This window comes from Mizuhopecten yessoensis, unplaced genomic scaffold (genome assembly GCF_002113885.1).
Source record: "Mizuhopecten yessoensis strain PY_sf001 unplaced genomic scaffold, ASM211388v2 scaffold5347, whole genome shotgun sequence".
Lineage (NCBI taxonomy): Eukaryota > Metazoa > Mollusca > Bivalvia > Pectinida > Pectinidae > Mizuhopecten > Mizuhopecten yessoensis.
The window spans coordinates 54479-73881 of NW_018406004.1; the positions used below are offsets into that span (position 1 = coordinate 54479).

Consider the following 19403-nt stretch of genomic DNA (forward strand, 5'->3'; position numbering starts at 1 on the left):
GTAGGTATAGAATGTTCAGGACTTGCTATTTAAGACTTAAGTAACCTGTAGGTATAGAATGTTCAGGACTTGCTATTTAAGACTGAAGTGACCTGTAAGTATAGAATGTTCAGGACTTGCTATTTAAGACTGAAGTGACCTGTAGGTATAAAATGTTCAGTACTTGCTATATAAGACTGAAGTGACCGGTACGTATAGAATATTCAGGACTTGCTATTTAATGTCAATGACAGCAGAGAAGAAACAAAGCAATATTTCAGAAAGGCTAGTTGTAAATCAGAATGTTATGTAGACTTGAAGGCATCAACAAGTCCATCGCACAGGGACATCTTTACAATTCAGAAAGAGATTTCTGGTTTCGGGAGAACAAAGAACGACACGTCAAACTGTTAGGCATTCTGGTAAAAAGTTAGCTGGTTATATTTTTTATTCATTCTAATGTCAATAAAAGTATTTAAAGCATGCATTTAAATGTTTTAGTAGCCTATAGACGGACTTCTCAGCTGTTTAGTTAAACAATACATACATCACTGTCATATCCATTTATTTTATACATTTTTCATGTTCCTGTCTTGTTTCTTGACGAAGCATACTAAGTTTTACCCAGATCATACCACACTGTCAACAATTGGCACGGCGCTGGCATGCTCTTCAATACTTTTAATTATAGTATAGCTGTGTAAATAAAATAAAAGAGTAAGCAACAGCTCCATAAATGTTTTTGCCATGTTAGAAAAAAAAAATAAAAAATATTATTCATAATTGATCGAGTAAAGACTTCTAGATCTCCCTACATGTATGATACCTCAAGTGGTCTGACAACTGTGTGCATGTGTAAGGTTGGTAACTTCCCTACTACAGTGTGTGCTTGTGTAAGGTTGGTCCCTACTACAGTGTGTGCTTGTGTAAGGTTGGTAACTTCCCTACTACAGTGTGTGCTTGTAAAGGTAGTGGAGGTTTAAAACAGAGAGAACGTTTGCTGTACTTGGCCCGGAGGAATGTTCTTCGAGTAATATTGATGTTGTTCACTTAGAAGAAGAACGTCCAACTTAACATTTTGCAAAAATTACGAACAACTTGTCACGTGAATACGTCGTTTTCAAGATACTTTTGTGTCCAGATTCTACCGGATTTTAGATATGCCTGTCACGTGATATATACGTGGTATATGTACTTCCAGTAAACAGCGATAATCTGAAATCAGTTAAAACAATAACAACAAAAAAGCACCGGAGTGCCGTTTCCGACTGCACATCAGACGAGTGGGTATTATATATTTTTATGAGGGACGTGGAGTTTCAGCCGTTTCCATTTTTCTATGGGACATAGCTAACGATATAAAACTTATCGATTGATAGTATAGGCCTGAACACAGTATAGTAACGATAGCTACGGCAAACATCACTAACAATAAAATACTAAAAGAAAATGTCTATAGCATACACATGGAGTTTTGGTATTGAAGTTAATAAGATAAAATGAATAAATTAATCGTCTGACAATATTTCAGGACGGACGTGATACGTCGGTAGTATTTAATAGAGTACATTTATAATGTGCTTTATAATGTTGTATCAGCTATGTTGTCCCAATGACTGATTAGTAGATTTATAATGTGATTTCTAATGTTGTATCAGTAATGTTGTCCCAATGACTGATTAGTACATTTATAATGTGATTTCTAATGTTGTATTAGTAATGTTGTCCCAATGACTGATTAGTACATTTATAGTGTGCTTATAATGTTGTATCAGCTTTGTTGTCCCAATGACTGATTAGTACATTTATAAAGTGCTTATAATGTTGTATCAGCTATGTTGTCCCAATGACCGATTAGTACATTTATACTGTGCTTTATAATGTTGTATCAGCTATGTTGTCCCAATGACCGATTAGTACATTTATACTGTGCTTTATAATGTTGTATCAGCTATGTTGTCCCAATGACAGATTAGTACATTTATAATGTGCTTTATAATGTTGTATTAGTTATGTTGTCCCAATGACTGATTAGTACATTTATAAAGTGCTTATAATGTTGTATCAGCTATGTTGTCCCAATGACTGATTAGTAGATTTATAATGTGATTTCTAATGTTGTATCAGTAATGTTGTCCCAATGACTGATTAGTACATTTATAATGTGATTTCTAATGTTGTATTAGTAATGTTGTCCCAATGACTGATTAGTACATTTATAAAGTGCTTATAATGTTGTATCAGCTATGTTGTCCCAATGACAGATTAGTACATTTATAATGTGCTTTATAATGTTGTATCAGCTATGTTGTCCCAATGACTGATTAGTACATTGATACTGTGCTTTCTAATGTTGTATCAGTAATGTTGTCCCAATGACTGATTAGTACATTTATAATGCGCTTTATCATGTTGTATCAGTAATGTTGTCCCAATGACTGATTAGTACATTTATAGTGTGCTTATAATGTTGTATCAGCTTTGTTGTCCCAATGACTGATTAGTACATTTATAAAGTGCTTATAATGTTGTATCAGCTATGTTGTCCCAATGACCGATTAGTACATTTATAATGTGCTTTATAATGTTGTATCAGTTATGTTGTCCAAATGACCGACTAGTACATTTATAATGTGCTTTATAATGTTGTATCAGTTATGTTGTCCAAATGACCGACTAGTACATTTATAATGTGCTTTATAATGTTGTATCAGCTATGTTGTCCCAATGACCGATTAGTACATTTATAATGTGCTTTATAATGTTGTATCAGCTATGTTGTCCCAATGACTGATTAGTACATTTACAATGTGCTTTCTAATGTTGTATCAGTAATGTTGTCCCAATGACTGATTAGTACATTTATAATGTGCTTTATAATGTTGTATCAGTTAGCATGTTAGAATGAGGTAAAATAAAACAAAATGATATATCTACCCTTTTTCGATGCTATACAGATAGACGTGTATATAGTTTCCTGTTTTACCAGACAAATGATGTAATTTGCCATATACAAAATCCACAGTTCAATACATATTTCACCACCCATGAGAGATATACAGGTTGGTGACAGGAAGGGGGAATGAGGGGAGAGTGTGAGGAAGAAAGGACAGAGCGCGGTGGTGGTACGTTTATAGAGTTTTAGAGTTTTTTGTTCAATGTATCTGAATACAAATATACACTTATTGTCAATACATGGTCAAGGATACACTTATTGTAAATAAGTGTATATTTTTCCATGCCTTGACAATAAGTGTACATTTTACCATGCATTGACAATAAGAGTATCATTGACCATGTATTGAGAATAAGTGTATCCTTGACCATGGATAGACAATAAGTGTATCTTTGACCATGTATTGATAATAAGTGTATATTTAACCATGTATTGACAAGAAGTGTATCCTTGACCATGCATTGACAACAAGTGTATCATTGACCATGTATTGATAATAAGTGTATATTTTACCATGCATTGTCAATACATGGTCAAGGATACACTTATTGTCAATGCATGGTCAAGGATACACTTATTGTCAAAACATGGTCAAGGATACACTTATTGTCAATACATGGTCATATATACACTTATTGTCAATACATGGTCAAGGATACACTTATTGTCAATGCATGGTAAAATATACACTTATTGTCAATACATGGTAAAATATACACTTATTGTCAATACATGGTCAAGGATACACTTATTGTCAATACATGGTCAAATATACACTTATTGTCAATACATGGTCAAGGATACACTTAGTGTCAATGCATGGTCAAGGATACACTTGTTTGTTTGATAATTTAGGGAATTAGATATATTCAGAAGAGTTGAACACGGTTGGTTGAACACGGTTGGTTGAACACGGTTTAACGTCCTATCAACAGCTAAGGTCATTTAAGGACGTGCATCCGTGCATGTTGTGTATGCGTTGAACACGGTTTGAACAGATTAAAATCTGATTCCCTAAATCATGTACGGATTGGTCGAGTGGTTAACACTCCGGCCTTTTAAGCAGGCGGCCGGGGTTCGATCTCCGAAGTCGCCTTACGCATGGAATATTCAGAGAAAGTGTTTTTCTCCTGCCCACACAACTCCAACAACCCATGTGGAGTATAAAATGGACTGGGGTGGGTGTTGCGGTATCTGTGCTGTAGCATTAAATTGAGGTGGCACTATAAATGATACCGTTGGAAGCACGGTCCCACTAAAAACAGAACACAATACATCCTCAGCACACACACAGACATACACACATAGGGAGATATTAGCTAGGTGGCATAGGACTAGTAGTTAGCGCCTGATAAGGCAGCTCCTGCTAATTCCTCAATATTGTATTGATTAACATATATGCTAATTGTATTGACTGTATACAATTGTATATCTATGTACTGTAGAGCGCTTTAGAATGGCTTGGGTTAGCTAGGTAGGGCGCTATATCTAATGTTGTATATTATGTATATTGTATATCTATGTACTATAAAGCGCTTTAGAATGGCTTGGGTTAGCTATATCTAATGGTGTATGTGTGTCGGAGGCAGGGTATGTTGGTGTGTTTGCCTCCTTGTGATAGCGCGGATCTGATGCCGACATTAGGTTGCTACCTCACTGAAATACCACGCCGAAGGCACACAGCACACAATACCGCCCGGTAACATTATACTGACAACGGGTTGCCTTTGCCCAAAATGCTGAGCGTTATGCAGCACTGCTACAGTGTAAGTTATGTTCCTTAACACTGCTACAGTGTAAGTAATGTTCCTTAACACTGCTACAGTGTAAGTAATGTTCCTAAACACTGCTACAGTATAAGTTATGCTCTTTCACACTGCTACAGTGTAAGTAATGGTCCTTAACACTGCTACAGTGTAAGTTATGTTCCTTGGCACCGATACAGTGTAAGTAATGGTCCTTAACACTGCTACAGTGTAAGTTATGTTCCTTAACACTGCTACAGTGTAAGTTGTGTTCCTTAACACTGCTACAGTGTTAGTTGTGTCCTTTGACACTGCTACAGTGTAAGTAATGTTCCTTAACACTTCTACAGTGTAAGTTATGTTAATTGACACTGCTACAGTGTAAGTTATGTTCCTTGGCACTGATGCAGTGTAAGTTATGTTCCTTAACACTGCTACAGGGTAAGTTATGTTCCGTAACACTGCTACAGGGTAAGTTATGTTCCTTGGCACCGATACAGTGTAAGTAATGGTCCTTAACACTGCTACAGTGTAAGTTATGTTAATTGACACTGCTACATTGTAAGTTATGTTCCTTAACACTGCTACAGTGTAAGTAATGTTCCTTAACACTTCTACAGTGTAAGTTATGTTAATTGACACTGCTACATTGTAAGGTATGTTCCTTAACACTGCTACAGTGTAAGTAATGTTCCTTAACACTGCTACATTGTAAGTTATGTTCCTATACACTGCTACAGTGTAAGTAATGGTCCTTAACACTGCTACAGTGTAAGTTATGTTCCTTAACACTGCTACAGTGTAAGTTGTGTTCCTTAACACTGCTACAGTGTTAGTTGTGTTCTTTGACACTGCTACAGTGTAAGTAATGTTCCTTAACACTGCTACATTGTAAGACAGTGTAAGTTGTGTTCCTTAACACTGCTACAGTATAAGTTGTGTTCCTTAACACTGCTACAGAGTTAGTTGTGTTCCTTAACACTGCTACAGAGTTAGTTGTGTTCCTTAACACTGCTACAGAGTTAGTTGTGTTCCTTAACACTGCTACAGGGTTAGTTGTGTTCTTTGACACTGCTACAGTGTAAGTAATGTTCCTTAACACTGCTACAGTGTAAGTAATGTTCCTATACACTGATACATTGTAAGTTATGTTCCTATATACTGCTACAGTGTAAGTTGTGTTCCTTAACACTGCTACAGTGGAAGTTGTGTTCCTTAACACTGCTACAGAGTAAGTAATGTTCCTTAACACTGCTACAGTGTAAGTAATGTTCCTATACACTGCTACATTGAAAGTTATGTTCCTATACACTGCTACAGTGTAAGTTATGTTCATTAACACTGATACAGTGTAAGTTATGTTCCTTAACACTGATACAGTGTAAGTTATGTTCCTTAACACTGCTACAGTGTAAGTAATGGTCCTTAACTCTGTAGCAGTGTTAAGGACCATTACTTACACTGTAGCAGTGTTTAGGAACATAACTTACATTGTATCATTGTTTAGGAACATAACTTACACAATAGCAGTGTCAAGGAACATAACTTACACTGGAGCGGTGTATAGGAACATAACTTACACTGTAGCATTGTATAGGAACATAACTTACACCGCTACAGTGTAAGTTATGTTCCTATACACTGCTTCAGTGTAAGTAATGTTCCTTAACACTGCTTCATTGTAAGTTATGTTCCTATATACTGCTACAGTGTAAGTTATGTTCATATCCACCGCTACAGTGTAAGTTATGTTAATTGACACTGCTACATTGTAAGTTATGTTCCTTAACACTGCTACAGTGTAAGTTATGTGCCTTAACACTGCTACAGTGTAAGTTATGTTCCTAGAAACTGCTACAGTGTAAGTAATGTTCCTATACACTGCTACATTGTAAGTTATGTTCCTTAACACTGCTACAGTGTAAGTAATGGTCCTTAACACCGCTACAGTGTAAGTTGTGTTCCTTAACACTGCTACAGAGTTAGTTGTGTTCCTTAACACTGCTACAGGGTTAGTTGTGTTCTTTGACACTGCTACAGTATAAGTAATGTTCCTTAACACTGCTACATTGTAAGTGATGTTCCTATATACTGCTACAGTGTAAGTTATGTTCATATACACCGCTACAGTGAAAGTTATGTTCCTATACAATGCTACAGTGCAAGTTATGTTCCTATACACTGCTACAGTGTAAGTAATGGTCCTTAACACTGCTACAGAGTTAAGGACCATTACTTACACTGTAGCAGTGTATAGGAAAATAACTTACACTGTAGCAGTGTATAGGAACATAAGTTACACTGTAGCATTGTATAGGAACATAACTTTCACTGTAGCGGTGTATATGAACATAACTTACACTGCTACAGTGTAAGTTATGTTCATATACACCGCTACAGTGTAAGTTATGTTCCTATACAATGCTACAGTGTAAGTTATGTTCCTATACACTGCTACAGTGTAAGTTATGTTCCTAAACACTGCTACAGTGTAAGTAATGTTCCTATACACTGCTACATTGTAAGTTATGTTCCTATACACTGCTACAGTGTAAGTTACGTTCCTAAACACTGCTACAGTGTAAGTAATGTTCCTTAACACTGCTACATTGTAAGTTATGTTCCTATATACTGCTACAGTGTTAGTTATGTTCCTATATACTGCTACAGTGTAAGTAATGTTCCTTTACACTGAGACAGTGTAAGTAATGTTGCAATATAAATTTGTTATTTAAGATGAACTAGCCTTGCTAAATGAATTTATTTTTATTTTTTTTGATATCATTTGTCAAGTCTAAAAAATGTTGAAGAAATCGCGGAACCTTGTCTATCAGTGATATTTGGCTGGATCAGCTGGCTGTAATTTACCCACAAGTGTAAGTGGATAAGAGCGCCATCACATTGAACTCCCGCGAGACTCGGCGTTGTTTAGAGTATATCGGTAATTGATGTATACGAGGAGTGAGCGTCTATCAGTCTCTGACTTATTTTTAATAAGGACGTTGATTTGTGTCCACATCTACACTGTCACGAAATTTTCGTAAAACTACACGAAACTGTGACAGATAAAAAGCTATGAAACCTTAACAAAATAACTGTAAAAAGATCCTCAAAATACACTCAACCAACTTACGGCTATCCATGTTCTTCAAGCAGCAGTGACGCTCACGAAAATTGGTCAACTTGTAAATGTTCATCCCTCAGATGTGTTTGTGGTGCTGGTTGTCTTGTCCTTTCCCAAACATTTCGTGAATAGTTTCTAGATATTTCATTAATAGCTGTTTCTAATTCACACACCTAAACACATACTATATATCTACGAGTCCCATTAACAGACAAACTAGCTCTATGGGAGATAGCATGGGAAATGTCCTTCCATCCTGACAAATGTAACGTCCTTTCCATCACCAACAACAAACCCCCACAACATTACAAATACATGCTGTACGGAAAGGAATTACAACACGTAGACAAAGCAAAATATTTAGGTGTCACTATACAGTCAAATCTCAAGTGGGAATGTCACATAAATAACATCTGTGGGAAAGCCAACTCCACCTTAGGCTTTCTCAGACGAAATCTAAAGATAAACTTTCCATCTGTCAAGGAGCGGGCATATAAAACACTTGTCAGACCATCCCTAGAATATGCCTGCTCAGTTTGGGACCCTAATACTAAAACAGACATAAGCAAAATTGAAATGGTGCAGCGTATAGCAGCCAGAGTAGTCACCAACAAATTTAGAAACACCTCCAGTGTTGGTGACATGCTTCAATGCCTTAACTGGCAATCACTTGAAGACAGAAGGAGAGTCATGCGACTGACAATACTACACAAAACTATACATGACAAAGTCAATATAAGAAAAGACCAACTCATACCTCCATCCCGCCACACAAGACACGCACACCGGAACTCATATCAAACACTCTCATGTAGAACACAGGTACGACAACAATCCTTCTTCCCTCGTACCATAGTAGACTGGAATAACCTGCCTCCAGATATAACCTCCATTACCTCTTCTGACTGCTTTAAACTGTCCCTTAACAAAAAACAATTCTTACTCCCATACTTTATAAATATTCCCTTTCACTATCTTTTATCTTTTCTTCTCTTGACCTTGCACCCACTATCACATGACATGCTCTTCAAATAGATGAAGGTGGTCATTACTTTGTAGATGTAGATGTAGAAAGAAAATGTTGCAAAATCCTTAATATACGATCTGTACTGTATGTTGTTGCCGATTGTTTCTTCCACAGCTTGATACGCTTTGCATTCGTGGTAGAATGACAACGTTTCCTGTTAATTGCTAATAGATATAAATGAGGTTCGAGTTCAGGTCTGACGTATAAAACAGAGGAAAATTCAATAAATAACATTTTGGTGCGAGAAAGCATAAACGTTAGGACGAGTTTCATTAATTTCATCAAAATCACAACAGCGATTGGACCATCTACAGATTATCGACGCCAACCCCAATGATATGTCCATTGTCAAAACTGTGACGCACATAAACACACACATTGTATCCGCTCAACGCTGGGCCATGTTAATTAGGCCCAATATTTCACTGACTTGTCCCGTTTAAATACATATGACAATCAATCTTCGAAAGACTTTAGCAGAACACTAATTGTGAAGTAAAATACGCCGAAATACCGAAAAAATGTGAAGTGTTTTTTTTGTGTCATTTTTTTATTCTGATTTTCCATGCGTCCCCCCCAATTGCTCTTGACTGGAGGATTACTAATGAAATCTGATCGCTTTTGAATCAACGCCTCTAATGTACGTCAATGGTTGTTACTTCAGAAATGCTAGAGGTCACCTTGACTTGGTGTCGGTGTTGACGGGCTGTGTTGGTGAAGTATGTCTGCTAGAGTAGACATCAGGGAGCTATACTACGTAGTGTAAAGCTATAGCATCTCATTCACATCGAACTTTGATATTTAAAACAATCAAACACTTGTCCTGTTGATCATAATTTATGTTCACAATAACGATACCGAGGCACACAATCACATGAGACATAGCTATTGTTACGTAGTTCATTCGGCAGATGGTCTTTTTTTGGTTGACTGTTTAATGACGTCACATTTATTTTATTATCAGATGACGTCATATTTTAGCTAGGCGGTTGGTGAAAAAAATCATCTGAAACAGGAAGACAGTGTATCATTCCCTACCTCGAGGGTACGACAGAAAACTCACATCAGGATAAGAATTACAAAACTCCCAAACGAAGGTTTTCCAGAGTTTGGACATTCAAGAATCGATGCCCTCAGATTGAAAATGTCTATGTTAGTTATACAGCAGCGTCCTAACCGTATTCTGTACAGCTGTACACTGCGCCATTGTTTACAATGGAATATTTCTTTGTACAGATTATAAATAAACCTATAAACCAAACATATTATAAGATCGTTACATGCGGATTATGTCCACTGCTTACAGCTACAATGTAATGACGATATCGTTCAAGCATTGTATTGGTTAGTCTGTTCCTGTGTCCTCTATTTCACACAGGTTTCCATTTGTAGGTGATTTAATGCTGATTTCGTATTTTCCTCTACTTTCAGTCCTGTCACTCGTGGCTAGCGTGCTTTCCCTCACACTCATTGCCTATGACCGGTTCTTTGGGATTGTGTTCGCCTTGCGTGCCCACATGACAGAGAAGCGGGCTCGTACCTCTCTTATTCTCATTTGGTTATCTGCACTGGCTGTGGCTCTTCCTGTCCTTCTCTACCGGAAGTTGAACGTCCGCCATTGGTCTGATCACGTGGAGCAATGGTGCGATGACGAGTTCCCAACATGGACGACGACAGTGGACAATGTGACGGTGACAGAGCAGACGTCGAGGACAGCTTACTATGTCGTGGTCTCCGTAGTCCTCTACTTTGTTCCTATCATTGTCATGACGTTTGCTTATTCTATAATAATCATGAAGTTATGGATTAGCACAATTCCAGGAGAAATCGTTGATAAACGAGTAGAGGTGCAGGCTAGAACGAAACGCAAGGTAGGTTGATAACATATAGGGTAGATTAATAACATCGAGGGTAGATTAATAACATCGAGGGTAGGTTAATTACATCGAGGATAGATTGATAGTGTCCTGGGTATGCTGATAACATCATTGGTTGATAACACTATTGGTTGGTGGATAACACCCTGGGTAGGTTGATGACATCTAGGGTAGGTTGACAACATCCGTGGTAGCTTGATAAAATCCTTGGTAGGTAGATAACATACTGGGTAGGTTGATAACATCGACGGTAAATTAATAACATCGAGGGTAGGTTAATAACATCGAGGGTAGATTAATAACATCGAGGGTAGGTTAATAACATCGAGGGAAGATTGATAGCGTGCTGGGTATGTTGATAACATCATTGGTTGATGACACCCTGGGTAGGTTGATGACATCTAGGTTAGGTTGACAACATCCGTGATAGCTTGATAAAATCCTTGGTAGGTTGATAACATACTGGGTAGGTTGATAACATCTATGGTTGGTTGATAACATCATTGGTATGTTTATAAAATTCTTGGAAGTTTGATAACATCACGGGAAGGTTTATTACATAATCGATAGGTTGATAACACCCTGGGTAGGTTGATGACATCTAGGGTCGGTTGACAACATCCGTGGTAGCTTGATAAAATCCTTGGTAGGTTGATAACATACTGGGTAGGTTGATAACATCTATGGTTGTTTGATAACATCCTTTGTATGTTTATAAAATCCTTGGAAGTTTGATAACATCCTGGGAAGGTTTATTACATATTCGATAGGCTGATAACATCCTGGAAAGGTTTATTAAATACTCGACAGGTTGATAACATCCTGGGTACGTTTATTGCATACTCGATAGGTTGATAACATCCTGGGTAGGTTTATTACATACTCGATAGGTTGATAACATCCTGGGTAGGTTTATTACATACTCGATAGGTTGATAACATCCTGGGTAGGTTTATTACATACTCGATAGGTTGATAACATCCTGGGTAGGTTTATTACATACTCGATAGGTTGATAACATCCTGGGTAGGTTTATTACATACTCGATAGGTTGATAACATCCTGGGTAGGTTTATTACATACTCGATAGGTTGATAACATCCTGGGTAGGTTTATTACATACTCGATAGGTTGATAACATCCTGGGTAGGTTTATTACATACTCGATAGGTTGATAACATCCTGGGTAGGTTTATTACATACTCGATAGGTTGATAACATCCTGGGTAGGTTTATTACATACTCGGTAGGTTGATAACATCCTGGGTACGTTTATTGCATACTCGGTAGGTTGATAACATCCTGGGTAGGTTTATTACATACTCGATAGGTTGATAACATCCTGGGTAGGTTTATTACATACTCGATATGTTGATAACATCTAGGGTAGGTTTATTAAATACCCGATAGGTTGATAACATCCAGGGTAGGTTTATTACATACTCGATAGGTTGATAACATCATGGGTAGGTTTATCACATAATCGATAGGTTGATAACATCCTGGGTAGGTTTATTACATAATCGATATGTTGATAACATCCTTGGGAGGTTTATTACATATACGATAGGTTGATACCATCTAGGGTAGGTTTATTTCATACTCGATAAGTTGATTACATCCTGGGTAGGTTTATTACATACTCGATAGGTTGATAACATCATGGGTAGGTTTATTAAATACTCGATAGGTTGATAACATCATGGGTAGGTTTATGACATACTCGCTAGGTTGCTAACATCTAGGGTAGGTTTATTACATATACGATAGGTTGATACCATCTAGGGTAGGTTTATTTCATACTCGATAAGTTGATAACATCCTGGGTAGGTTTATTACATACTTGATAGTTTGATAACATCCTTAGTAGGTTTATTACATACTCGATAGGTTGATAATATCATGGGTAGGTTTATTAAATACTCGATAGGTTGATAACATCATAGGAAGGTTTATTAAATACTCGATAGGTTGATAACATCCTGGGTAGGTTAATTACATACTCGGTAGGTTGATAACATCCTGGGTAGGTTTATTACATCCACGATAGGTTGATAACATCCTGGGTAGGTTTAATACATACTCGATAGGTTCATAACATCAAGGGTAGGTTTATTACATACTCGATAGGTTGATAATATCATGGGTAGGTTTATTAAATACTCGATAGGTTGATAACATCCTGGGTAGGTTTATTAAATACTCGATAGGTTGATAACATCATAGGAAGGTTTATTAAATACTCGATAGGTTGATAACATCCTGGGTAGGTTAATTACATACTCGGTAGGTTGATAACATCCTGGGTAGGTTTATTACATACACGATAGGTTGATAACAGATAGGGTAGGTTTATTACTTACTCGATAGGTTGATAACATCCTGATTAGGTTTATTACATACTCGATAGGTTGATAACAGATAGGGTAGGTTTATTACATACTGGATAGGTTGATAATATTCTGGGGAGGTTTATGACATACTCGATAGGTTGATAACATCTAGGGTAGGTTTATGACATACTCGATAGATTGATAACATCTAGGGTAGGTTTATTAAATACTCGATAGGTTTATAACATCCTGGGTAGGTTTATTACATACACGAAAGGTTGATAACATCTAGGGTAGGTTTATTACATTCTCGATAGGTTGATAATATCCTGGGTAGGTTTATTAAATACTCGATAGGTTGATAACATCCTGGGTAGGTTTATTAAATACTCGATAGGTTGATAACATCATAGGAAGGTTTATTAAATACTCGATAGGTTGATAACATCCTGGGTAGGTTTATTACATCCACGATAGGTTGATAACATCCTGGGTAGGTTTAATACATACTCGATAGGTTCATAACATCAAGGGTAGGTTTATTACATACTCGATAGGTTGATAACATCCTGGGTAGGTTTATGACATACTCGATAGGTTGATAACATCCAGGGTAGGTTTATTACATACTCGATAGGTTGATAACAGATAGGGTAGGTTTATTACTTACTCGATAGGTTGATAACATCCTGATTAGGTTTATTGCATACTCGATAGGTTGATAACATCTAGGGTAGGTTTATTACATACTAGATAGATTGATAATATCCTGGGTAGGTTTATTAAATACTCGATAGGTTGATAACATCATGGGAAGGTTTATTACATACTCGATAGGTTGATAACATCCTGATTAGGTTTATTGCATACTCGATAGGTTGATAACATCTAGGGTAGGTTTATTACATACTCGATAGGTTGATAACATCAAGGGTAGGTTTATTACATACTAGATAGATTGATAACATCTAGGGTAGGTTTATTACATACTCGATAGGTTGATAATATCATGGGTAGGTTTATTAAATACTCGGTAGGTTGATAACATCCTGGGGAGGTTTATGACATAAACGATAGATTGATACCATATAGGGTAGGTTTATTTCATACTCGATAAGTTGATTACATCCTGGGTAGGTTTATTACATACTCGATAGGTTGATAACATCTAGGGTAGGTTTATTAAATACTCGATAGGTTGATAACATCATTGAAAGGTTTATTACATACTCGATAGGTTGATAACATCCTGGGTAGGTTTATTAAATACTCGATAGGTTGATAACATCATTGAAAGGTTTATTACATACTCGATAGGTTGATAACATCCTGGGTAGGTTTATTACATACTTGATAGTTTGATAACATAATGGGTAGGTTTATTAAATACTCGATAGGTTGATACCATCTAGGGTAGGTTTCTTACATACTCGATAGGTTGATAACATCTAGGGTAGGTTTATTAAATACTCGATAGGGTGATAACATCCTGGGTAGGTTTATTACATACTCGATAGGTTGATAACATCCTGGGTAGGTTTAATACATACTACTCGATAGGTTGATAATATCCTGGGTAGGTTTATATACTCGATAGGTTGATAATATCCTGGGTAGGTTTATTTAATACTCGATAGGTTGATAACATCCTGGGTAGGTTTATTACATACTCGATAGGTTGATAACATCATGGGGAGGTTTATGACATACTCGATAGGTTGATAACATCAAGGGTAGGTTTATTACATACTCGATAGGTTGATAATATCCTGGGTAGGTTTATTTAATACTCGATAGGTTGATAACATCCTGGGTAGGTTTATTACATACTCGATATGTTGATAACATCCTGGGGAGGTTTATGACATACTCGATAGGTTGATAACATCCTGTGTAGGTTTATTACATACTCGATAGGTTGATAACATCTAGGATAGGTTTATTACATACTCGATAGGTTGATAACATCCTGTGTAGGTTTATTGGATACTCGATAGGTTGATAACATCTAGGGTAGGTTGATAACATCCTTGGTATCATATTTCTCTTTACACATTGACTCATATATCTCTATAAACATTTACTCATATATCTCTCTAAACATGAACGCATATATCTCTATAAGCATTGTATCATATATCTCTATAAACATAACCTCATATATCTCTATAAATATTAACTCATATATCTCTATAAACATTAACTCATATATCTCTATATGCATTGACTCATACATTGTATATCTCTATAAGCATTGACTCATATATCTCTATAAGCATTGACTCATATATCTCTCTAAACATGAACGCATATATCTCTATAAGCATTGACTCATATATCTCTATAAGCATTCACTCATATATCTCTATAAGCACTGACTCATATATCTCTATAAGCATTCACTCATATATCTCTATAAACATGGACGCATATATCTCTATAAGCATTGACTCATATATCTCTATATGCATTGACTCATATATCTCTATATGCATTGACTCATACATTGTATATCTCTATAAGCATTGACTCATATATATCTATATGCATTGACTCATATATCTCTATACGCATTGAGTCATATATCTATATAAGCATTGACTCATATATCTCTCTTAACATGAACGCATATATCTATATATGCATTGACTCATATATCTCTATAAGCATTGACTCATATGTAACCCTGGTAAATACTAGCCGCAATATATCGCTCGACTATAGAGAACTTCTCTTTAGCTCGATCGGTTGATCGTAAGACTAGTAAGCCAGAGGTCCCGGGTTCGATCCCATGCGGAGGCAGTGATTTATAATTTAATTAATCATGCGCTCTGTTACATTGGCGCCCACGTAGGGACCCGGGAAAAATACTCGGCCTTGCTCCACAAGCATCGCAGTTACACCTGGAAAACTCGAGGACGAGTTCTTTCCTGAAAGGGAGTATGTAACCCTGGTAAATACTAGCCGCAATATATCGCTCGGCTATAGAGAACTTCTCTTTAGCTCGATCGGTTGAGCGTAAGACTAGTAAGCCAGAGGTCCCGGGTTCGATCCCATGCGGAGGTAGTGATTTATAATTTAATTAATCATGCGCTCTGTTACACATATATCTCTATAAGCATTGTCTCATATATCTCTATACGTATTGACTCATATATCTCTATAAGCATTGTCTCATATATCTCTATACGCATTGACTCATATATCTACATAAGCATTGACTCATATATATCTCTTAACATGAACGCATATATCTATATAAGCATTGACTCATATATCTCTATAAGCATTGACTCATATATCTCTATAAGCATTGACTCTTATATCTCTATAAGCATTCACTCTTATATCTCTATAAGCATTCACTCATATATCTCTATAAGCATTGACTCATATATCTCTATAAGCATTGACTCATATATCTTTCTAAACATGAACGCATATATCTCTATAAGCATTCACTCTTATATCTCAATAAGCATTCACTCATATATCTCTATAAGCATTGACTCATATATCTCTATAAGCATTCACTCTTATATCTCTATAAGCATTGACTCATATATCTCTATATGCATTGACTCAAATATCTCTATAAGCATTTACTCATATATCTCTATATGCATTGACTCATATATCTCTATAAGCATTGACTCTTATATCTCTATAAACATTAACTCATATATCTCTATAAGCATTGTCTCATATATCTATATAAGCATTGATTCATATATCACTCTAAACATTAACTCATATATCTCTATAAGCATTGACTCATATATCTCTATAAGCCTTGACTCATATATCTCTCTTAACATGAACGCATATATCTATATAAGCATTGACTCATATATCTCTATACGCATTGACTCATATATCTCTATAAGCATTGACTCATATATCTCTATAAGCATTGACTCATATATCTCTATAAGCATTGACTCATATATCTCTAAACGCATTGACTCATATATCTCTATAAGCACTGACTCATATATATCTATAAGCACTGACTCATATATCTCTATACGCATTGACTCATATATCTATATACGCATTGACTCATATATCTCTATAAGCATTGACTCATATATCTCTATAAGCATTGACTCATATATCTCTATAAGCATTGACTCATATATCTCTATAAGCATTGACTCATATATCTCTATAAGCATTGACTCATATATCTCTATAAGCATTGACTCATATATCTCTATAAGCATTGACTCATATATCTCTATAAGCATTGACTCATATATCTCTATAAGCATTGACTCATATATCTCTATAAGCATTGACTCATATATCTCTATAAGCATTGACTCATATATCTCTATAAGCATTGACTCATATATCTCTATAAGCATTGACTCATATATCTCTATAAGCATTGACTCATATATCTCTATACGCATTGACTCATATATCTCTATAAGCATTGACTCATATATCTCTATAAGCATTGACTCATATATCTCTATAAGCATTGACTCATATATCTCTATAAGCATTGACTCATATATCTCTATAAGCATTGACTCATATATCTCTATAAGCATTGACTCATATATCTCTATAAGCATTGACTCATATATCTCTATAAGCATTGACTCATATATCTCTATAAGCATTGACTCATATATCTCTATAAGCATTGACTCATATATCTCTATAAGCATTGACTCATATATCTCTATAAGCATTGACTCATATATCTCTATAAGCATTGACTCATATATCTCTATAAGCATTGACTCATATATCTCTATACGCATTGACTCATATATCTCTATAAGCATTGACTCATATATCTCTATAAGCATTGACTCATATATCAAAATAAACAGTCATCGAATTTGTTGTACACGCTGTATCCCTGTTGCATGCGGCCTATACTTACCCATGTAGTAGAGAGGTAATGTCTGCTATGTATTACTGGACTATTATTGTTCCGTGTTTTCGTGTTGATGTGGTCCATAATAGAGCGGATTGCTACGAAAGTTTGATGGATACCTTTGTCCGTACTGTCGCTCCTTCTTTTTTGCTAATATATCAATATTAACTCGTATAGGTGTTATAAGTAATAACGACAATATGGTCCTATGAAGACACTGGATCTCAACCAACAGACGTTCATTTGATACGTGTTACGTAAAGAGATACATAACTGTAGAAGTAATAGCAAAAGTGCGGGAAAATAATTTTGTCAATTTTTCAAACCAATCTGTCTCGATAAAACAAGGCTATTTATAGTGTTAAATCTAACTTGAAATCGAATAAATCGGGTAAATCGGGTTTCCTGAGACATCGAAACGTAACCTTCCCATAATGTAGTTTATTGAAATATTACCTTGCCATATTGTAGGTTATTGTAATGTATCCTTTCCAAGTTGTAGGTTTTTGTAATGTAACCCTCCCATATTGTAGGTTATTGCAATGTAACCCTCCCATATTGTAGGTTATTGTAATGGTAACCTCACATATTGTAGGATATTGTAGGAATACCTCCGATATTGTAGGTAATTGAAATGTTAACCTCTCTTATTGAGGGTTATTGTAATGTTATCCTCCCATATTGTAGGTTATTGTAATGTTACTCTACACTATTGTAGGTTATTGTACTGTTACTCTACACTATTGTAAGTTTTTGTAATGTAACCCTCCCATATTGTAGGTTATTGTAATGTAACCCTCCCATATTGTAGGTTATTGAATGGTAACCTCACATATTGTAGGTTATTGTAATGGTAACCTCACATATTGTAGGATATTGTAGGAATACATCCGATATTGTAGGTAATTGAAATGTTAACATCTCTTATGGAGGGTTATTGTAATGTTATCCTCCCATATTGTAGGTTATTGGAATGTTACTCTACACAATTGTAGGTTATTGTAATGTTACTCTACACTATTGTAGGTTATTGTACTGTTACTCTACACTATTGTAGGTTATTGGAATGTTACTCTACACTATTGTAGGCTATTTAATGTTACTCTACACTATTGTAGGTTATTATAATGTTACTCTACACTATTGTAGGTTATTATAATCTTGATCCAAATTATTTAAGGTTATTATAATCAAACTCTACACTGTTGTAGGTTATTGTAATCTTAATCTACTCTATTGTAGGTTATTATAATGTTACTCTACACTATTGTAGGTTATTATAATGTTACTCTACACTATTGTAGGTTATTATAATGTTACTCTACACTATTGTAGGTTATTGTAATGTTACTCTACACTATTGTAGGTTATTATAATCTTGATCCAAACTATTTAAGGTTATTATAATCAAACTCTACACTGTTGTAGGTTATTGTAATCTTAATCTACACTATTGTAGGTTATT

At 35.7% G+C, this 19403-nt stretch overlaps 1 protein-coding gene across 1 annotated transcript in view; it reads left to right on the plus strand.

Moving 5' to 3' along the window:
- Positions 1–19403, plus strand: part of LOC110450611 (substance-P receptor-like) — a gene marked incomplete at its 3' end in the record, with an annotated part of 44323 nt that overhangs the window by 14588 nt on the left and 10332 nt on the right. The window contains exon 2 of the mRNA XM_021498222.1: positions 10210–10702. Coding sequence (XP_021353897.1) covers positions 10210–10702 — 493 coding nt within the window. The remainder of the gene's footprint in view (positions 1–10209; positions 10703–19403) is intronic.